Raw genomic sequence first — 17,500 nt, 5'->3', positions numbered from 1 at the left:
ATTAATAACTCTACTCGAGAAAGGGTTGACTCCCGGGCCTAGTATGAAAGATAGAGGGTCGATTTGATATGCTACTGGAATTAATTAATTTAATTTGATGTGAATCAACAGGGACTAATTACATGAGATGCTACACGTGTCTCAGCGAAAAAAAAAGGGAAAATTATTTGTATAAGTTTTCCCCCTAAATCAATTCCAAATCTCCATATTACTACACGTACAAATTATCTTGTTTCGTCTCTCATCTATCCCCCACCCTTTCCCCTAGCTCCTGGCAAGGGGAGAGTAGGGATTTTCGGAAAAGGAGATGTTTCTGAGTTTGTGACAATGCCTTAAACTTAGCCTTAATTTGTTCGCCAAACCGGCTGTTTCGATTTGTATACATCCTTCAAAATAGCTTAGATACCTAAATGACTGCTTAAATTACTGGGCTTTTAAGTCTAAAATACAGCGGTGCAGACCGAGAGAGGATAAGGACAAAGAACACATCCACCATACATGGGACTCTTCCAATGTAAACTTTTTTCAATCTAAATTTAACCAGTGGTCGTGATACGTGGGTATCTTAAGGAAGACACCTGATTGGTTATCATCGGCTGCGCGACCATGGGCACCAGACCAAAATAACTTTCACAACATGACGCAAAGCTTACAATAGATTACAAAAACTGTTATGGGGCTTGGAGATATGTTTTCTCGCCTCATCCTCCCTCGTGCAGACTTAAGTCAAAAAGCTCTATTGCCATTCTGATCTATATGTATGTAGATATTTGAAGGAAACAAGGCAGCTGGCCGGTTACGGCCCAACGATCTTCAGCCATCTATAACGACGCGCAAGATCCGCATCTATCCGACCAAATCACCGTTCAACGTTTTTTGTCTGAGATTAGAGTTACACGGATGCGATGTACCTGGTGAGTGCCTTAACATACAATCATCAGCCCCCGATGTAGACTACGAGCAATCTCTCTTTCGCCACTTAGTCGAGAGCAAGCAGAAGGCAGAAATAATAATGGCCTCGCGAAATCTGGACTCGCTCCTCTTCGAATCCAGTTTTATGCGCTGCCATTTTCTTAATCCTGTCTTCTGCTCACCCTCGAATAACTAAGCGGCGAAAGAGGGGCTGCTTGTAGTCTACCCCCAATAGTGGCCATATTGTATTCATTGATGTATCGCCGTTGCAATTACAGTTGCCATAGTTATCGCGATAAAGACACTGATCGTCGGCGCTTGGGTATGTCGCGTATTTTTTTTAATCGAAATTCAACTTTTCGCTCGTTTTACAAGTTTGACTTTCATCTTTTAAATTGGACGTTCGTTTTATTCATTACGATATTCGTTTTATTCGCTTCGGCATTGGTTTTTTAGTGTGGACATTCGATTGCATTCGATTGTCAAGTTTAAAGTTCGACATTCGTTTTACACAATAGTTTTTCTAAGTTCTTCGACACCGTCCGTTCAACATTCCTTTTAGCGACGTTCTTTTTAGCGACAGTCGTTTTGTTTTTTCGCAATGCACTGTGGGATTTGAAGTTCTCCCTCCAGACACTAGGGAGCTTAAGCACGCGCATTTTTGAGACGCAGACGGCAACCGGAAGTCAGCCGTTTCCCCTCTTAACTTGTCGCCACACAACCACTTTTATATTGCTAAGAATATTTTCTCCATTAGAGATGATTAGTATAAAAATCTGGGGGACAACACTGTCCTGGCACGCGAAATGTTCTCTTCCAGTTGCCGTCCGCGTCTTAAAAACGCGCGTGCTTAAGTTCGCTAGTACCAAAATCAAAATCTAGGTTGGAAAGACGATATTCATACCCTTACAACAAAAATAACCAAAACTGTCGGTTTAATTGCGAAGTTAAGACATATTGTTCCTAATCGAACTCTCCTCATTGTTCTTTATATGACGTATGGATTGGCTTCTTGGGGAAATGCATCTGCAACCTTGCTACATAAAATTCTTGTCCTTCAAAAATGTGCTCTCCGTCTTATTCCCTTTGCTCAAGCAAGGGAGCATGCAATACCTCTTTTCTTGAAAGGAAAACTTCTACCGCTCAAATTCCTATATTAAGAGAAAAATGTTAATTTGATGTATGACATCAACACTAATTTTGCACCAATTCAAATTTGGAATTTGTTCTCTAAAATTACTATTGTTCATTCTTACAGCACACGCTCATCGACGTCTGAGCATTTTTTTACAAAACAATCAAAGTAAGACCTTTTCACTTTTTGGTGTTAAAATCTGGAATGGGATACCACTGAACTAGTCTCAAAAACGTATCCAGAAATTGTTTTTAAAAAAACTAATAAGACAAAGCTAATTGAAATTCTAGAAACTGAAAACTCCTATGCCGGCATAGATACCTTAAGTAACAAAATGAAAAATTAAATTTCGGCAACTGAAGTTAAGTTTAGTCTATAGTTTTGCGATCATGACTAAAACACCACACGAGTACATACGGGTAACATACGAGTAACATACGAGTAACATACGGAACATACGGATACATACGAATACATACGACTGACATACGACTAACATACGACTAACATACGGATACATACGACTAACATACGGATACATACGAATACATACGAGTAATACGAATGTTTTTCTCATAAAGGAAGCTCTAATTATAAGCCTTGCAAGCATTTTTCACGTCAGCAAACACGTACCCGGCTCAGTTTGAGGGGGGAGGGGGGGGGGGTGGGTGTTGATAGACCCTGCAAGGCTTTCGTTAAATTTAGTCACAGTAAAATAAATTCACATGGAGTGCAAAACCCTTAAGGCAGCGAAAGACGAGATACAAAAATCCTCAACTTGTGGCGCAACATTGTTTCGTTGCAAGTTCTGGTCGATGTTTCGCGTTTTTCACTTTGCGTGATCAACTTGACCCACAAGAAAAACATTTGTTGCGGGTTGAAGAAATGCAGGGCGCTGAGTGGTTGCTTTGCTAGTACAAGAGCACATTTGTTGCGCGACAAGTTGTGAGCTTGATGAAAAACGAGCAACAAAGCCAAAATTTGTTGCTCAGAGTAGATCCGCGCTCTACTTTTCGCAACAACTTTCTTCAACCCGCAACAAATGTTTTTGTTGCGCGACAAGTTGATCATGCAAGGTGAAAAACGGGAGAAATCGACCCAAACTTGCAACGAAATAATGTTGCGCGCCAAGTTAAGGGTTTTTGTATCTCGTATTTCGCCGCCTTTAGCTTGCGCAACAAGATGACAATACATTTTGCATGTTGCTCTCGTAGTTGATTATAACTGTCAGGCCAGTTTACATTTAAGACACGTAAGGAAGTCAGAGCAGGTCTGTCATAATTTTTTACCCCATTTAAGCTTTCTGGCTTGATTTTGCACTGATTTTTTGCACTGATTTATCATAGGCAACTTAAGCTGAAATAGTGAAATCAAGATGGCGGATCTGAAGACGTCATACGACATCAGCGACATCCAAAATATATTGTCATCTTGTAGGGTTTTGCACTCCATGTGAATTTATTTTACTGTGACTAAATTTAACGAAAGCCATGGGGGGTCGATCAACATCCCCTCCCTCCCACCTCAAACTGAGCCGGGTACGTGTTTGCTGACATGAAAAATGCCTGCAAGGCTTATAATTAGAGCTTCCTTTATGAGAAAAACATTCATATTACTCGTATGTATTCGTATGTATTGGTATGTTAGTCGTATGTATCCGTATGTTACTCGTATGTTACTCGTATGTTACTCGTATGTTAGTCGTATGTATTCGTATGTATCCGTATGTTCCGTATGTTACTCGTATGTTACTCGTATGTTACCCGTATGTACTCGTGTGGTGTTTTAGTCATGATCTAGTTTTCCTCTTTACATTTTCGTCTTTTACCTAGACTGCTTTCTTCTCTTTATTAATTATCTCCTAAATCCTTCTACTTTCTAAATATTGAAAAGCACAAAGAGTAATATTTACATGTTGTTGTTGTATGTAACAATGTTTTTTTTCTTTAAAAAAATTTTCTAAATAATTTTGTGTACAGTCTGGCTTGTCACGATTAGCTTCTCGCTATTTCCAAGTCAGCCTAGTGACAACTTAGACTGTTTGCTGTAAATAAATAAAACTTGACCTTGATAACGGTGTTAAGGCAACGGATATGGCTCGCATGCTATTGCCATCTCTGATGCCAGGGTTCACATGTGGCTGAAGGATTTTCACCTTCAAATTTCCCATTCATTTTCAACTGTTGACGATAATATCTTGGATGGTATTGTTCGTAGCATCAAGGAAGAATTCCCCAATAGTGGCTATTGAATGGTTTGTGGTCAACTAAATGGAAGAGGACTAGTTAGTCAACAAATTTGCGTTAAAGAAATCTTATGACGAATAGACCCGGAGGGTACAATACTCAAATGGTTGCACGTGACAGAAAAAAGGAAATACAACGTTAGCAGTCCAAATACTCTTTGGCAGTACAAAAATGAAGTGTTGAAAAAGCTGATGAGAAAGGGGATACCCCACTTGCAGCAGCTAGTATTCTAACAGCTGATGAGGATACCGAAGCCCTGGCAACCTTTACTCGCAATGCAGAAATTCCTAGCATGAGAGCCGTATCCGTTGCCTTAATCCATTATCTACAATTAAGATAAGATAACAGGTCTTTAGTGACACAAATCTTAGGCCTTCCTGGAGCACCATTTCACTCAGCTTCGGGTTGAAAAGAAAAGTTTTGTTTGGACTCGACGACTTCGCTGAGAAAATAGACGACAGCTCTTAACTTAGCTATCGTAGCATTCTCCACGATGTTGACTGAAGCAAGGCGAACAGCATGATGGTACAGAGGGTCAACATGTTGTCAATATTTCCGTCATAAAAGTTACTAGAGTGATTTAACACTTCCATTAAAGACCGGAGACTTGAAAGAAAAGCCTCCCTTACGGTCGCCATTTCCTTTGGGAGCTCGACCCAGTGTCTGGCGGGAGATAGTCGCTAAAACGAATGTTGAACGGACGATGTCGAAGAACTTGAAACAGAACATTGTTAAAAACGAAATTTCAGTCGAACTTTAGACTTGAAAAACGAATGCTCTTTCATGTAAAAGTAACGTCGATTTAAAAAAACGAATGCCGTTTATGTAAAACGAATTTCCACCTTGAAAAAAGGAATGCCGAAGTGAATGAAACGAATGTCAAAATGAATAAAACGAACGTCCAATTTTAAAGGCGAATGTCAAACTTGTAAAACGAGCAAAAAGTTGAATTTTAATTAGAAATACGCGCCATACTTGCGTTCCTTAGCGCCACTTTTTCTTTTGTTTCAACACAAGGATTTCCGACGTGACACCACTTTTAATTTGTGGTACAATAGTTATAAAACAACACGCCTTTTCCGGGAATACTCGGCTCGTAACGGAATCTTGCATTGCCAGCAAGGTGGAGACCACCTCGGGAGAAAATGTCGAAATATACCAACATTGATTCGATAGGTTATAAAACTCACCTAACTGAAGTCTCAGCTAGTTTTTGTTTTATTCACCTTTGAAGCCGTCGATTGTGGACAGCTTCCTCGCCCAAGGAATGGAACTTTGTCAGGTGAAGAAACCACCTTCCCGAATCATGTTGAAATTAGCTGCGACGAAGGTTTCATTCTACGTGGTTCTCGCCGTCGAACGTGTCAAGCGAACGGAACATGGAGTGGGAGCATATCTTCATGTCAAGGTAAAAGAAAAAAAAAACGAAAGGCAGTTAGTTAGCACTGTAAATTTAAGTCTCACCATGGCTAATTTAGAAAAACAGTGATTCGCACTTGAAGTTCTACCATGTGCCACGTATCGGCAACTGCAATTGAATAGAATAAAATCGTATTTTCGCGCTGGGTTGCCAAGATGCCTACTACCGCAAAAGACAAAAACTCGTATAGCTGGTGAAATAAATCGGTGGTAAAATGAAGAGGATCGAGTAGAATCAAATAGAATAGAGGGTCCTCGAATCGAGTAGAGCAGAGTAGAAACAGAATGGAATGGAATGGAATATTACAGAACTGAATTGAATTGAATCAGAAGCACAAGAACTTGAAGCGTGTAACTTGCAACTGTTTTCCTTGGAACAAAGCTGGGGATTTTACGACACCAATTTTATGCCCAAATATGGACAAAAATAAGATCGAAGCTACACGTGCGGGAAAATGCACGAACACGAGCTTCTGATTGAAGTGAATAGAGTAAAGGAGAATTCTATTATATCAATGCAGTCATTTCATTTGTTGTTCTACCCAGTGGATGGCGGCTTTGGAGAATGGGGCGATTGGTCTGAATGCAGCTTGACTTGTGGAATTGGAATGCAGTCACGTGAGCGGAAATGTGACTCACCAAAACCTCAAAATGGTGGCAAGCCTTGTGACGGGACAAAAGATATGTATGTGAATAGAAAATACTGCCGGAAACGGAAGTGTTCAGGTACTGATCATTTTAATTTCCTTCTGAACGAGTTCATTCAGGGCATAAATCGTTTCTCTGCTAGAAGGAAATGACTTGCAGCCTATCTGAACGGGGATTGATCACGTATCACGGTCTTATACAGTTGGTAACCCATCGAAGCATCCCGCCCCATCCCCGCTACCTTACAAGCTTTTAAAATGCTTATCACTGCTATTTTTTTTCATGCGCAGATAAGGCCGAACACATTCAGGGCCAGTTATTTAAAACGTGTGACTAAAGCAGTGGTTTTGATTAATCAATCATTTTACCTTAATTAAAAATTGTCGAGGAGAGAGTTGCTTTAAAATTGCTCAATGTTGTTTCAAAATACCTACAATATCGGTGAGTGTGTAAGAGTGATGGTAATTCCGTGGTGATTTGAAAATTCGAAATCTTGTTAAGGCAGCTCAAACCGGTTTCAAAACTTTCAAGAGACCTTGTACCACACTTAATCATGTAACAGCAATGTTATGGTACCGTCTGAAACATCAATTATTGATGAACAAGATGCAGTCATTTTTGTGACATAACAACTTACCATGGAAACAGGAAAGCCTTGCAAAAACACCCTATATTGTGGCTTTAGTTACTCATATCTGAAAAACGATTTCGGTGACTCCAATTTTTTATTGCACAAAAGTGAACAGCAGGCAAAGATGAAACTCTCTGCAAAGTTTAACGAAATTCAGAGGTACCTTAAGTTATTTAAGGCTGCTTTGAATCCGCTCCACAGAATTTTTTTAAAGTTCGCTGGAAGTTTCATTCAGGCGTGATGATTACATTTCAGAAATAAAAAAATGAGGCTCACCGAGTTCTTTTTTGAGATATGAGTAGTTAAAGCCATAATATGGGGTGTTTTTGCTGGGCTTTCTTGTGTCCACGGTAACTTTTTAAGTCACAAAAATGACCGAATCTTTTTCAGCAATAATCGGTGCTGGATATAGTACCATAAAATTGTTAAGTGAGAAAGTGTTGTACTGTCAATCCTTCTCATAAGAACGTTTCTTTCAAGTGTTGAAACTGGTTGAGCCACCTTAATCAAACTCTGAACTGACTGTGTAACTAACAGTACAAAGCAAAAACTGAACTTATCAAGACTTTTATGGGAGAGGACAAATTAAAGTTGTAATCGTCTTCCAATTATTTGCTTGTGATGTCAATTAATTAATAATATTATTATTATTGTTGTACCCTCGTAACTTACGTAGACTGGCAATTTGCTTCTAAAATTCGAAACTGCTAATTATTTTGAGTTAAGATTTATTCTTAGCACAAAAGGGGATAGAAGTGCGAAGCTTGCTCAGTCGTTCCCATTTGAGCGTTTTCACTACCTCTAAAAAGAAAAATGCCGTACCATGTGACCCATAGGGGACCGACTGTCAAATTTGTATGTTATTTCTTAAATAAACACTTGATCTTGGTGGTGTGTAAAATAACCTTTACTTTTCCTTGACCAACTTTCAGCAAAACTTTGGCTGAAAAACAAATCCAATACATTTAATAAGCTTTTCGTTTGAGGCAGGAGGCTGGACGTTTCGTCTGGTACTTTGACGCTATGAATTTGTTCATTTGTTGGCCTCTTTTTCTATTTCTTTTTTTCTTTTTGGACTTGGGCATCCCAGGAAGACATGGGCTGAGAAAACACAAGACAATCACGCATAATAAATCCTTCAAATTAACAAGAAGTTGCATCGCCTTATTTTGCTTACTAAACGTAATAATTGATCTCCTGACATTTCGCGCCATAAATTTACTCAGGCATGTTAAGGCATGGCTCACTTGGTTATATTCCAAAGTAAACGTTATAAAGGAAGCTATTGTTCAATGTTACTGAAAACTTGGTATGTATCCTATATTAAGCATCCTTCATTGCATAGAACGTTCGCAACATTCAAATTCAGGTCACGTGACTTAGAATTGGATGCCAATGAAAATTCTCTTTTACAATGGAGAATACTAAATGAAGTTAGGGCTACTTTGTTTTGGTATCATTCTCTTACTATTTGGGTACTATTTATGAATTAGACTTGTAAGCAGGTCTATTACAATTACTTCATCTGCAGTCGGTCGTGTACGACAATGACCGTTTATGGATGCTTTTTTTTCCTTCTCCAGACCGGTCTATCTTCAGCTGTTTGTTGCCAAGTGTTATTGTTAATCTTTCTCTGTTTCATATTTCTTTTCATGACGTCTTTAAACCTCAGTTTTGGCCAACCTCGATTTCTTGACCCTTCACAAAGCTGGGGAATACAACAGCTGTCTTGGTAGCCTTTCGGTTCCCATTCTGTGGACATGTCCTAACCATCTCAGCCCTTTTTCAATAAGGATATCTGCCATTGATGGCAGACCTGCACGATTTAGTATGTCAACGTTTGTAATCTTGTCTCTCCATGTGACGCCCATGATTGCTCTCAGATTAACTTGGTAACGATAGATGGTCCAAGTTTCAGCTCCATAGAGTAAGGTTGACAACACCACAGCCCTATACATTTTTCATTTGACATTTGAAGAGACGTGGTTATTCTTCCATAGCCAATCTTCCAGTTTTGCGAAAGCAGTGCTGGCTTTTCCCATTCTGTTTACAATCTCTGTACCAATTTTTGTTTTGCTGGACACGGTGCTTCCCAGATATTTGAAATCTGTGCATGATGCAAGTGGGTTGTTGTTGACAGTGATGATATCAGCTTTGAGTGGGGGATTGACTAGTTTCACTGGTTGGTAGAGGCACTCTGTCTTTTTAATGTTAATCTTCAGACTGAACTGTGTGGCAGCTTTGGCAAATTGGTCGGTGAGATATTGCATGTCCTCCGAGCGGTGCGTCACGATTGCACTGTCATCTGCATAAAGCATTTCTCTCACTAGGTTAATGGTTGTGGGGGTGAGTGCTTTGAACTGCGACACCTTGAACAGGTTTGCGTTATGTCCTTTCTGAATGTAGATTCCTTCCTGAACGCCGTCAAAAGCTACCTCAAGCATGGCTGTCAAATACAATGCGAAAAGTAAAGGCGATAGCACACAGCTCTGTTTTACGCCGTTTGTTAGATCAAATTTTTTGTAGATGTCATTTTCATGCAAGACTTGGGCTTGCATTCCGTCGTGAAAGGATTTAATGAGATTGATGATTTTGTCTGTACATCCTTATTTCTGAAGGACAATCCAAAGTGCTTCCCTTGAGACAGTATCGAAATCTTTTGTGAAATCTATGTAAACATTGGCATGTTTTGCTCCATGCATTTCTCTTTTACTTGACGCAGGGTGAAAATCATGTCTATATGGTGCTTCTACCACTTCGAAAGCCTATTGAGTATTATCCTGGCCATAATTTTGCCGACAATCGATAGAAACGATATCCGTCGATATTTCTCAAATTCCTTGCTGCTACCTTTTTTGAAGATGGAGATAATATTTGCATCCTTCCAGTCCTGCCGACTTTTTCGTTGTCCCAGATTTTCAGAACAAGTTTGTAAAGTTCCCTTTTCAGCTTCATTCCACCGTACTTCCATATTTCGGTAGGTATCCCACAGACACCTGGGGCCTTATTTTCTTTAGTTGCGTTGATGGATTTAGCATTCTGTAAAAGCTTGGTTTCACATCAAGTTCAAGTATCTTTGGTCTCTCGACGATGCTGTTCAGAGCTTGATGGTTTGTATCGTTCGATAAGTTAAGCAGTTGACTGAAGTGTTGAGCAAATCTGTTGAGTATTTGTTATTTCGTCATTTAGGATCGTTTCTCCGTCTATGTCAAGCAGTTGTGTGATAATCTTCTTTTGGGGTCCGTAGATCCCTTTAAGGCTTGAAAAGAAAGCCTTCATATCATTTTTCTCAGCAGCTAGCTGAATTCCTTCAGCCTTCTTTTCCCACCACTGCGACTTTAGCTTTCTCGTATGATTTTGAAGCTTCCTTCGTGCATCAACAAATTTAGGTCTATTCCTTCTCGTGCTTATTTGCATGTATTTCGACCCTGCCGTGTTTCTTCCCTTGAATAGGTTATTAAGCTCATAGTCATCATCGTCGAACCAGTCTTGGTTTCTCCTTTTTGGTCTCCCGAGCTGTTCTTTGGCTGTATCAAAAACAGCAGTCTTAAGAGTCTCCCATTCTCCTTCTTCTGTTGTATCTGGAAAGGTTAACACGTCCAGTTTCGTGTCCATCTGATTTGGAAAGTTGTCCTGAAAGCTTTTGTCCTTCAGCTTTTGGACGTCAAGTTTCGTCGGTGGTCTGGCCCCAGTTTTGGAATATTGCTATTTCAAGGAGAAGGCAAACTTGGATCTGATCATGTTATGGTCGCGAACTTTTTGTTTGGTGATCACATAATCTAGAAGGTGCCAATGTTTTGAACTTGGGTGCATTCATGTCACTTTATCATGGGGTTTGTGTTTAATTTTAAAGACTGTGTTGGTAATAACTAGGGAGTGATCCCCACAGTTAATCAATAACAGTTCACCATTTGAATTACAATTTCCTAAACCATGTTGCCCAAGAACTCCGAATCAGCTTTCAGTGTTCTTTCCAACCCTACCATTAAAGTCACCGGCTAGTATCAGTTTATCATGTGCTATGGTTTCTCTAAGTGTGTTGTAAAATTCCTCCTTTGTCTCCTCGAGATTTGTCATGGTAGGAGCATATGCACTGATGATGGTTGCGACAGTATTTTTCTGCAGAGAATCTCATTTCACGACTCTGTCATTTATCGGTACTGAGTTTTGTTCAAGTTTTGAGACAATGCCATTTCTTATTGCGAAGCCGACACCTGCTTCGCGTTTTTCATTTTACTTTCTCCCACTCCAGAAGAAAATGTAACCATTGTCTACGAGGCTACCGTGATTAGCGAGTCTTGTTTCGCATAATGCCGCAATGTCGATGTTGTATCTCTTTAGCTCTTTGGCAGCAAGAGCCGTTTGTCTGTCTGGGTCTTTTGGAACTGTCAAGAAGAGTTCTGACATTCCATTCCGCAATGTAGATCGTTTTTCGTCTTCCTAGCTCCCGAGAGTGGGTGTACCAGCGCGAACCTTTTTGACCTGGGCGACGCTCGATCCGGTATGAGACGTATTGGTAATATCCATATTCCATAAAACTGCATGCAAATGTTTTTAGGTGAGACTGGCTTTTGCGTTGACCAGAATCACCCTCTCGGCATGATTGAGCTTGAGTCTAACAGCAAGAATTGATCAAGACTTGTTAGACGTTCCGTCATGCTGCAGCGGTTGGCCGTATGACAAGCTTGTCTATCACCGCCCAAAGTGTTACCACGGGACAATGGCTTTGGTCAGCTTCACCGTAACCCTAGCACGGGTGGCTGCTGGGTGCTATGCCTTGCCAAAGGGCTACCCAGGATTTGGTCCAGGGCAGCTTATTCAATATTAGCTCCTAACCTCGCAGAGGCCGTTCCCCTATCCACCACCTGGAGACCCGGTGGATGGATGTTTATCTTCAACACACCACACTTTATTAAGGGAAATAGGTTACGTAACTTCAGAAAACGCTGTATTTCTCCTCATTTAAACTACAAATGTAACCATACAAAGCAGAACACGATTTACGTAGTTCTGCTTATCAATTATCACAGGTTTTCAAAAATATGAGACGAAACTTCCCCCCACTTTAGAAAACTCATATTGTGACATCACACGGCACGTGATGTCACGTGGTACTGGCAAGCATTGTCATTTGACAAACACAGTCATATGGCAAAAAATGATCAATCTATTGAAGAATAGCATTTGTTTAATTCATTAAGAATACGTGTTTCTAAATTCTCTGCAGGGGGTCTTATATAGCGGCTAAGCCAGGCCTTAACTAGCCTGAGTTAGTTCTCTTTTTTTTTCTCCAAACTAAAGAATGAAAACAGCATTTCTGAGAGATTTATTTGTAGTAGTTTCTAGCGGACCCAGGCCTCCTTGAGGTTTCGCTCCCCTTGTGAGTGGCAAGGCTCGCAATCGGCCTTACAAGGGTAAATATCCAATTTCTTTACTTTCATTATCAAATCCGGTACTTTGAAAAGCTATCTAAAACCTTGTAATACAAGCTCATTTCCAAGTTCCATAAGCATGCAATAATTATATCCAGCCCCTTGCCTTGGTCGTTTTCAGCGACAATGAACAGCGAGCCTATATACTGGGATTTCTAGCGCTTTGTACTTCTCTTCAAAAACGGCCCTAAATATATACGATATCAAGGACATGCATGGTCATATTCAAATAAATACCTGCCTCAGCAAAATATTGGAGGCGACGAATTTCACATTAAGAATCTCAACGGATCTCTTTTTTCCTCCTTAATTTTCAACAGAAGATTTCCCTGGATACTCCGGATCAGGGGAAGACTGGGATACATACTCTGGCTTGGCAAAGGACACCGAGTCGTCAGGGACAGGACCCGACGAGTGGATGGAATACAGTGGAAACAGTATCAATGGATACGCGGTTGAAGACTAGGAATACAAGCTAACAAAAAAACCTGTGGATAATTTAATTTAGTATAAATACAAAGGTAATTATACAAAATCGCGCGCTCTCATTGGCTCGCTATCTCGGATTATCAGCCGATAATCACCTCGACGGACAAAATGGCTGCCAGTAGTCGTTTTGCCACTGTAAGTGAAGATGATTTCGCGTTGAAATGTTTTTTTTTTCTCTTTTTTGAAAGAATCACCTGTGTATTTATACTAAAACAATTATTCGCCTCAGGCTCAGTGATTATCGGTGACTATTCACCTCGACTTCGTCTCGGTGAATATTCACCGATAATCACTTCGCCTTCGGCGAATAATTGTTAATTAATAATGCCCTGTATTAGTACCTCTGTTAATATGGATTACATAGCCTTAAAAATCATTATACCATTTCGCGCAAGTAAGATAGAATTTCTAGCAAACTTCATTTAGAGCATACGGGCTAAAGAAGAAAATCAACCTTAAAAGACTCGTGAAGATTTTATCTATTTGCAAGAGCTGTATGGTAGTTTGTAAAATAATAGAGAGATTAAGCATCACGTTTATGTGAAACGGCAAACGTCGGCTTTCACGTTTCACGTTTCACGTATGAAATTATGAGAAAAGGTTGTGACTGTAGCGTCGCGTGACCCACGGCAACTCGAGTATTTGAGAGTTTAAGAAACCACGACGGCTACGGTGACGAAAACGTCACTTCAAACTATTAGTCTCTGCTATCCTAACTGTTTGGCGATGTTTCCACCTTGTTTATGTTGTACAATATGAGCGAAGTATGCCATAACCAGATTGGTACCTACGGATTTGAAGCAAAGAGAGAGAAGGGAAGATTCACTGTTGTCTATCCACGTTGTCGCCAAAACCCGAAAATTGGTCATTTTACGTTGTTGTTTTGACGAGTACGGAAGAGAAATGTACAAAAATGCGTGCCGTAAGAGCAGCACGATCAGTTTTTCCTCTTTTAACCAATAATATCGCTGCTTTCTGGCGTTGTCGTTTCTTAAACTCCCTATTTAGTTACACATGACGGGAGCACCGTCCACCCATCGTTTTTGGCGGGAACATCTTTGATACTGGACATCCATGTTTGGTTAATTGACACCTGTCAAGAAGAGATATCCGCTGACCAATATTACGTGACCATATCGTGAGCTCAAGTTTAAAGCTCATCGTGCTCAGCTGTATTTTTTAAGTTGCCAACTGACCAGGTACTGGTTTTTCGATTGGATCACAGGCTCAAGCCAGGTTAACACGGGAGCTACGCTTTTAGGCTTGGCTAAATCGATATATTACTCAAGACCTAACTACATATTAGTACTCGGCTATTCCATTCCATTGAAAAAGAAGCCTCTTTGCTTTAAATTTATCACGGCCCGTGACATTTTAAGAAGTCGAATACTTTTCATAGGGGGATGGGGAGGGGGACCCTGAGTCCTTAGTGGACGCTCTTGCAGCCATTTTCTTGGTCACTCGGCGATCCTCTTTATCGATCCCGACAAAGCGCCACAGAAACGCATAACCAATCCACAACGATTATTTTACAGATCATGAGGCTGCATTGAAACTAGTGTCAACGAATCTCTCAATGGGAGGATAGCTTTCATGGCTAACGGTTCAAAAATTGCCTTTTCACGGCTGACAGTTGTTTTTTTCCGTCATGGTTTAACTTACACGGAAAAGAAGAGAAACGTCTCTCGATTAAAAAGAAGCAATTTTTGGGATTCCCTGTGTTAGTTAGTAGGGTCTCTGAGTACATACACATATATTGAAAGGAATAAGTCATTAGTCATCACATGATGCGAATTACATTTTGTCAAGACCTCCGACTGGGCGTTCATTGTCTTTCAGACGTCAGAGAGTAGAGCAAAGGAGGTAAAACAGTGCCGACTGCTATGAAGTCTCTAAATACTATTTGGAAATACTCTCTACTCCACTTTTCAAAATAAAAAAGCGCGCAAAATTATTTTAATCTTTTTCAAGGCTAACTGGCTACATTTTTTGTCGTTGTTTTCAAGCCCAACGGTTAATTTGTTTTTTTTTTTTTTACGTTTCCGGTTAACCCCATTGAGACCCTCCAGAAACTATTATACATGTATGATCTTAAGGGAACGTGAGCGCTGTTATTAGACTTAGTTGAAAATAAACTCTATGGCAGCGATGACATTTCCTTCAATCCATTGAATTTGGTATTTGACCCTAAAATCAACGGTTTCTTGTGTGCAAATAGCCAACTTCTGCTAGCAGGAAATTTTGACAATGTATCACATTGCATTCTAACGAATGATAATGTTAAAACCGGATGCAGGAGCTAAGAGGAGAGAAAATAACAAAAAAGGAGTGTTTCAAGCTCTAAAAGTATTTTGAATTCAAATCATCCCTATTGACCATCTCTCCAATTGCTATCTGAAGTCTTTCATTGCCTGCGACAGGAATCAGCCAAGACAGAAAGAAACCGATGATGAAGTAAGTCTGGCCCTGAGACACAAACATAAGCAAAATAAATCAACCGTGGGTCCGTTTCGTTTGGTGGTGCAAAAGAACCGTCTGATTTTGAATTCAAATCATCCCTATTGACCACCTCTCCAATTGCTATCTGAAGTCTTTCATTGTCTGCGACAGGAATTAGCCAAGACAGAAAGAAACTGATGATGAAGTAAGTCTGGCCTTGAGACACAAACATAAGCAAAATAAATCAACTGTTAGTCCGTTTCGTTTGGTGGTGCGAAAGGACCGTCTGATTTTGAATTCAAATCATCCCTATTGACCACCTCTCCAATTGCTATCTAAAGTTTTTCATTGTCTGCGACAGGAATTAGCCAAGACAGAAAGCAACCGATGGTGAAGTAAGTCTGGCCTTGAGACACAAACATAAGCAAAATAAATCAACTGTTGGTCCGTTTCGTTTGGTGGTGCGAAAGGACCGTCTGATTATGCCGTTCGAGGGCCACAACCCATGGTCAACGATAGCCTCTCTGTGTACAACCAGTTATTTTATTTAGAATTAGTGTAGTAGCCTGTCACAGTAACATATGCGCTATTAGGTGTGCTACACTTCGTCAGAAATCCTGATCAAATCATCAAGGCGAAGACTAGTAAATCAAAGAGTTTTCACCGAATATCTGCAGAACCTATAAGCGATAAACGCCATTAGCTTCTTTTGAGAAAGCATTCTCAATTCTCTATTGTTCGAACGTTTGTCTAATTTTATGGTTCAATTCTGCGGTGCTTTGACAAAGGCAAATCTCTTTGACAACCGGGAAATTGAAAAATGGCTCAAATCGAAAAAACCACGAAATATTTACGATAGCGCTAAGATGTATTTTGGAATGACGTTTTCGATTCGTTTCCGTAGCCGTCGTCTTTGCTTAAAGTGCCTATCCCCTCAACATACTTTTCCACTTTACTTATTCTCCGAAATCGTCTTAACTTTGACGTCGCACCGGTGGCTCAGTTGGTTGAGCATCGGGCTGTCATGCGGGAGGTTGTGAGTTCGACTCCGGCCGGACTAACACTCAGGGTCTTAAAATAACTGAGGAGAATGTGCTGCCTTTGTAATTACATCTGCAAATGGTTAGACTTTCAAGTCTTCTCGGATAAGGACTGTAAACTGGAGGTCCCGTCTCATAACCCTTGTTGGAAATTAAATAGTATGGGACGTTAAAGAACCCACTCACTGATCGATAAGAGTAGGGGACGTAGTCCCCGGTGTTGTGGTGTAAACTAAGCTGGACGGGGGCATCTTTCACTTCCATAAAAATTTATTGTAAACTGCGTAACAAGCAGTCTGGCTGAAGTCCCCCACAAAAGTATTGTTAAAATTAGTCCTGAAAAGCCCCGTGGGGAGAGACTAATAGCAAATCATTGTTTGTATTTGTGTTGGTTTTAGAACCTTTTGATTGAAATTTCACTTTCTTATTGGCTTTCAAAGACAGGAGAAGTGATCATACTTTGATCCATAACCGAGCAATGAAGGAGAATGGGTTCGATACCGGCACTTGTTCGATCGCATTTTAGAGCAAAACAGACAAACAAATGTTCAAAAGAGTACAGATAATTAATGATGAAATGATATATGAAATGGATCATATATGAACTGCGGATATGAATTCAAGTGAAGCTATGATCCTCGCAGTTATGAACGCAATTTTTGCAATTGCGTAAAGAAGCCTGAAAAATTCAGGACTTCAACGGGGTTTCAACCCGTGACCTCGCCATCATTGATTCATTCCTCACGGGAACAATGAAACCCACAAATGACCAGCTCCCAACGTCAGTGGCTTCATAGCTCAGTTGGTTAGAGCGTCGCACCGGTATTAGCATCGCACCGGTATTGACTGTGTAAGAAGTATAGTTGATGTAGTATGGCCGTGTAGCTGCGTCGACCCACAGAAAGCGCGGGAAAATGAAGCCTCGTTTCCTTTTAGGTAGGTTAACCTGGATTGAGCCTGCAATCCAATCGAAAACCAGTACCTGGCAGCCGTCAACTTTAAAAAACAGCTGACCTCGGTGAGCTCTAAGCTTGAGCCCGGGATATGGTCACGTGTTACTGGTCAGTGGATACCTTGTTTTGACAGGTGTCAATTGATCCAAACATGAA

General features: G+C 40.4%; 1 protein-coding gene across 1 annotated transcript in view; it reads left to right on the top strand.

Annotated features, from left to right (window-relative positions):
- The window catches only part of LOC138022845 (coadhesin-like), a 24,463-nt gene extending 9,397 nt beyond the window's left edge, over positions 1-15,066 (top strand). The window contains exons 3-6 of the mRNA XM_068869828.1: positions 767-914; positions 5,528-5,701; positions 6,259-6,438; positions 12,744-15,066. Of these exons, the coding sequence (XP_068725929.1) occupies positions 767-914; positions 5,528-5,701; positions 6,259-6,438; positions 12,744-12,889 (648 nt within the window). The 3' untranslated portion in view covers positions 12,890-15,066. The remainder of the gene's footprint in view (positions 1-766; positions 915-5,527; positions 5,702-6,258; positions 6,439-12,743) is intronic.
- The last annotated feature ends 2,434 nt before the right edge of the window (positions 15,067-17,500 follow it).

This window comes from Montipora capricornis, chromosome 2 (genome assembly GCF_036669925.1).
Source record: "Montipora capricornis isolate CH-2021 chromosome 2, ASM3666992v2, whole genome shotgun sequence".
Classification (NCBI taxonomy): Eukaryota; Metazoa; Cnidaria; class Anthozoa; order Scleractinia; family Acroporidae; genus Montipora; species Montipora capricornis.
Note: the sequence above shows the minus strand (reverse complement) of the source record. Positions and strands in the feature narration are given on the sequence as shown.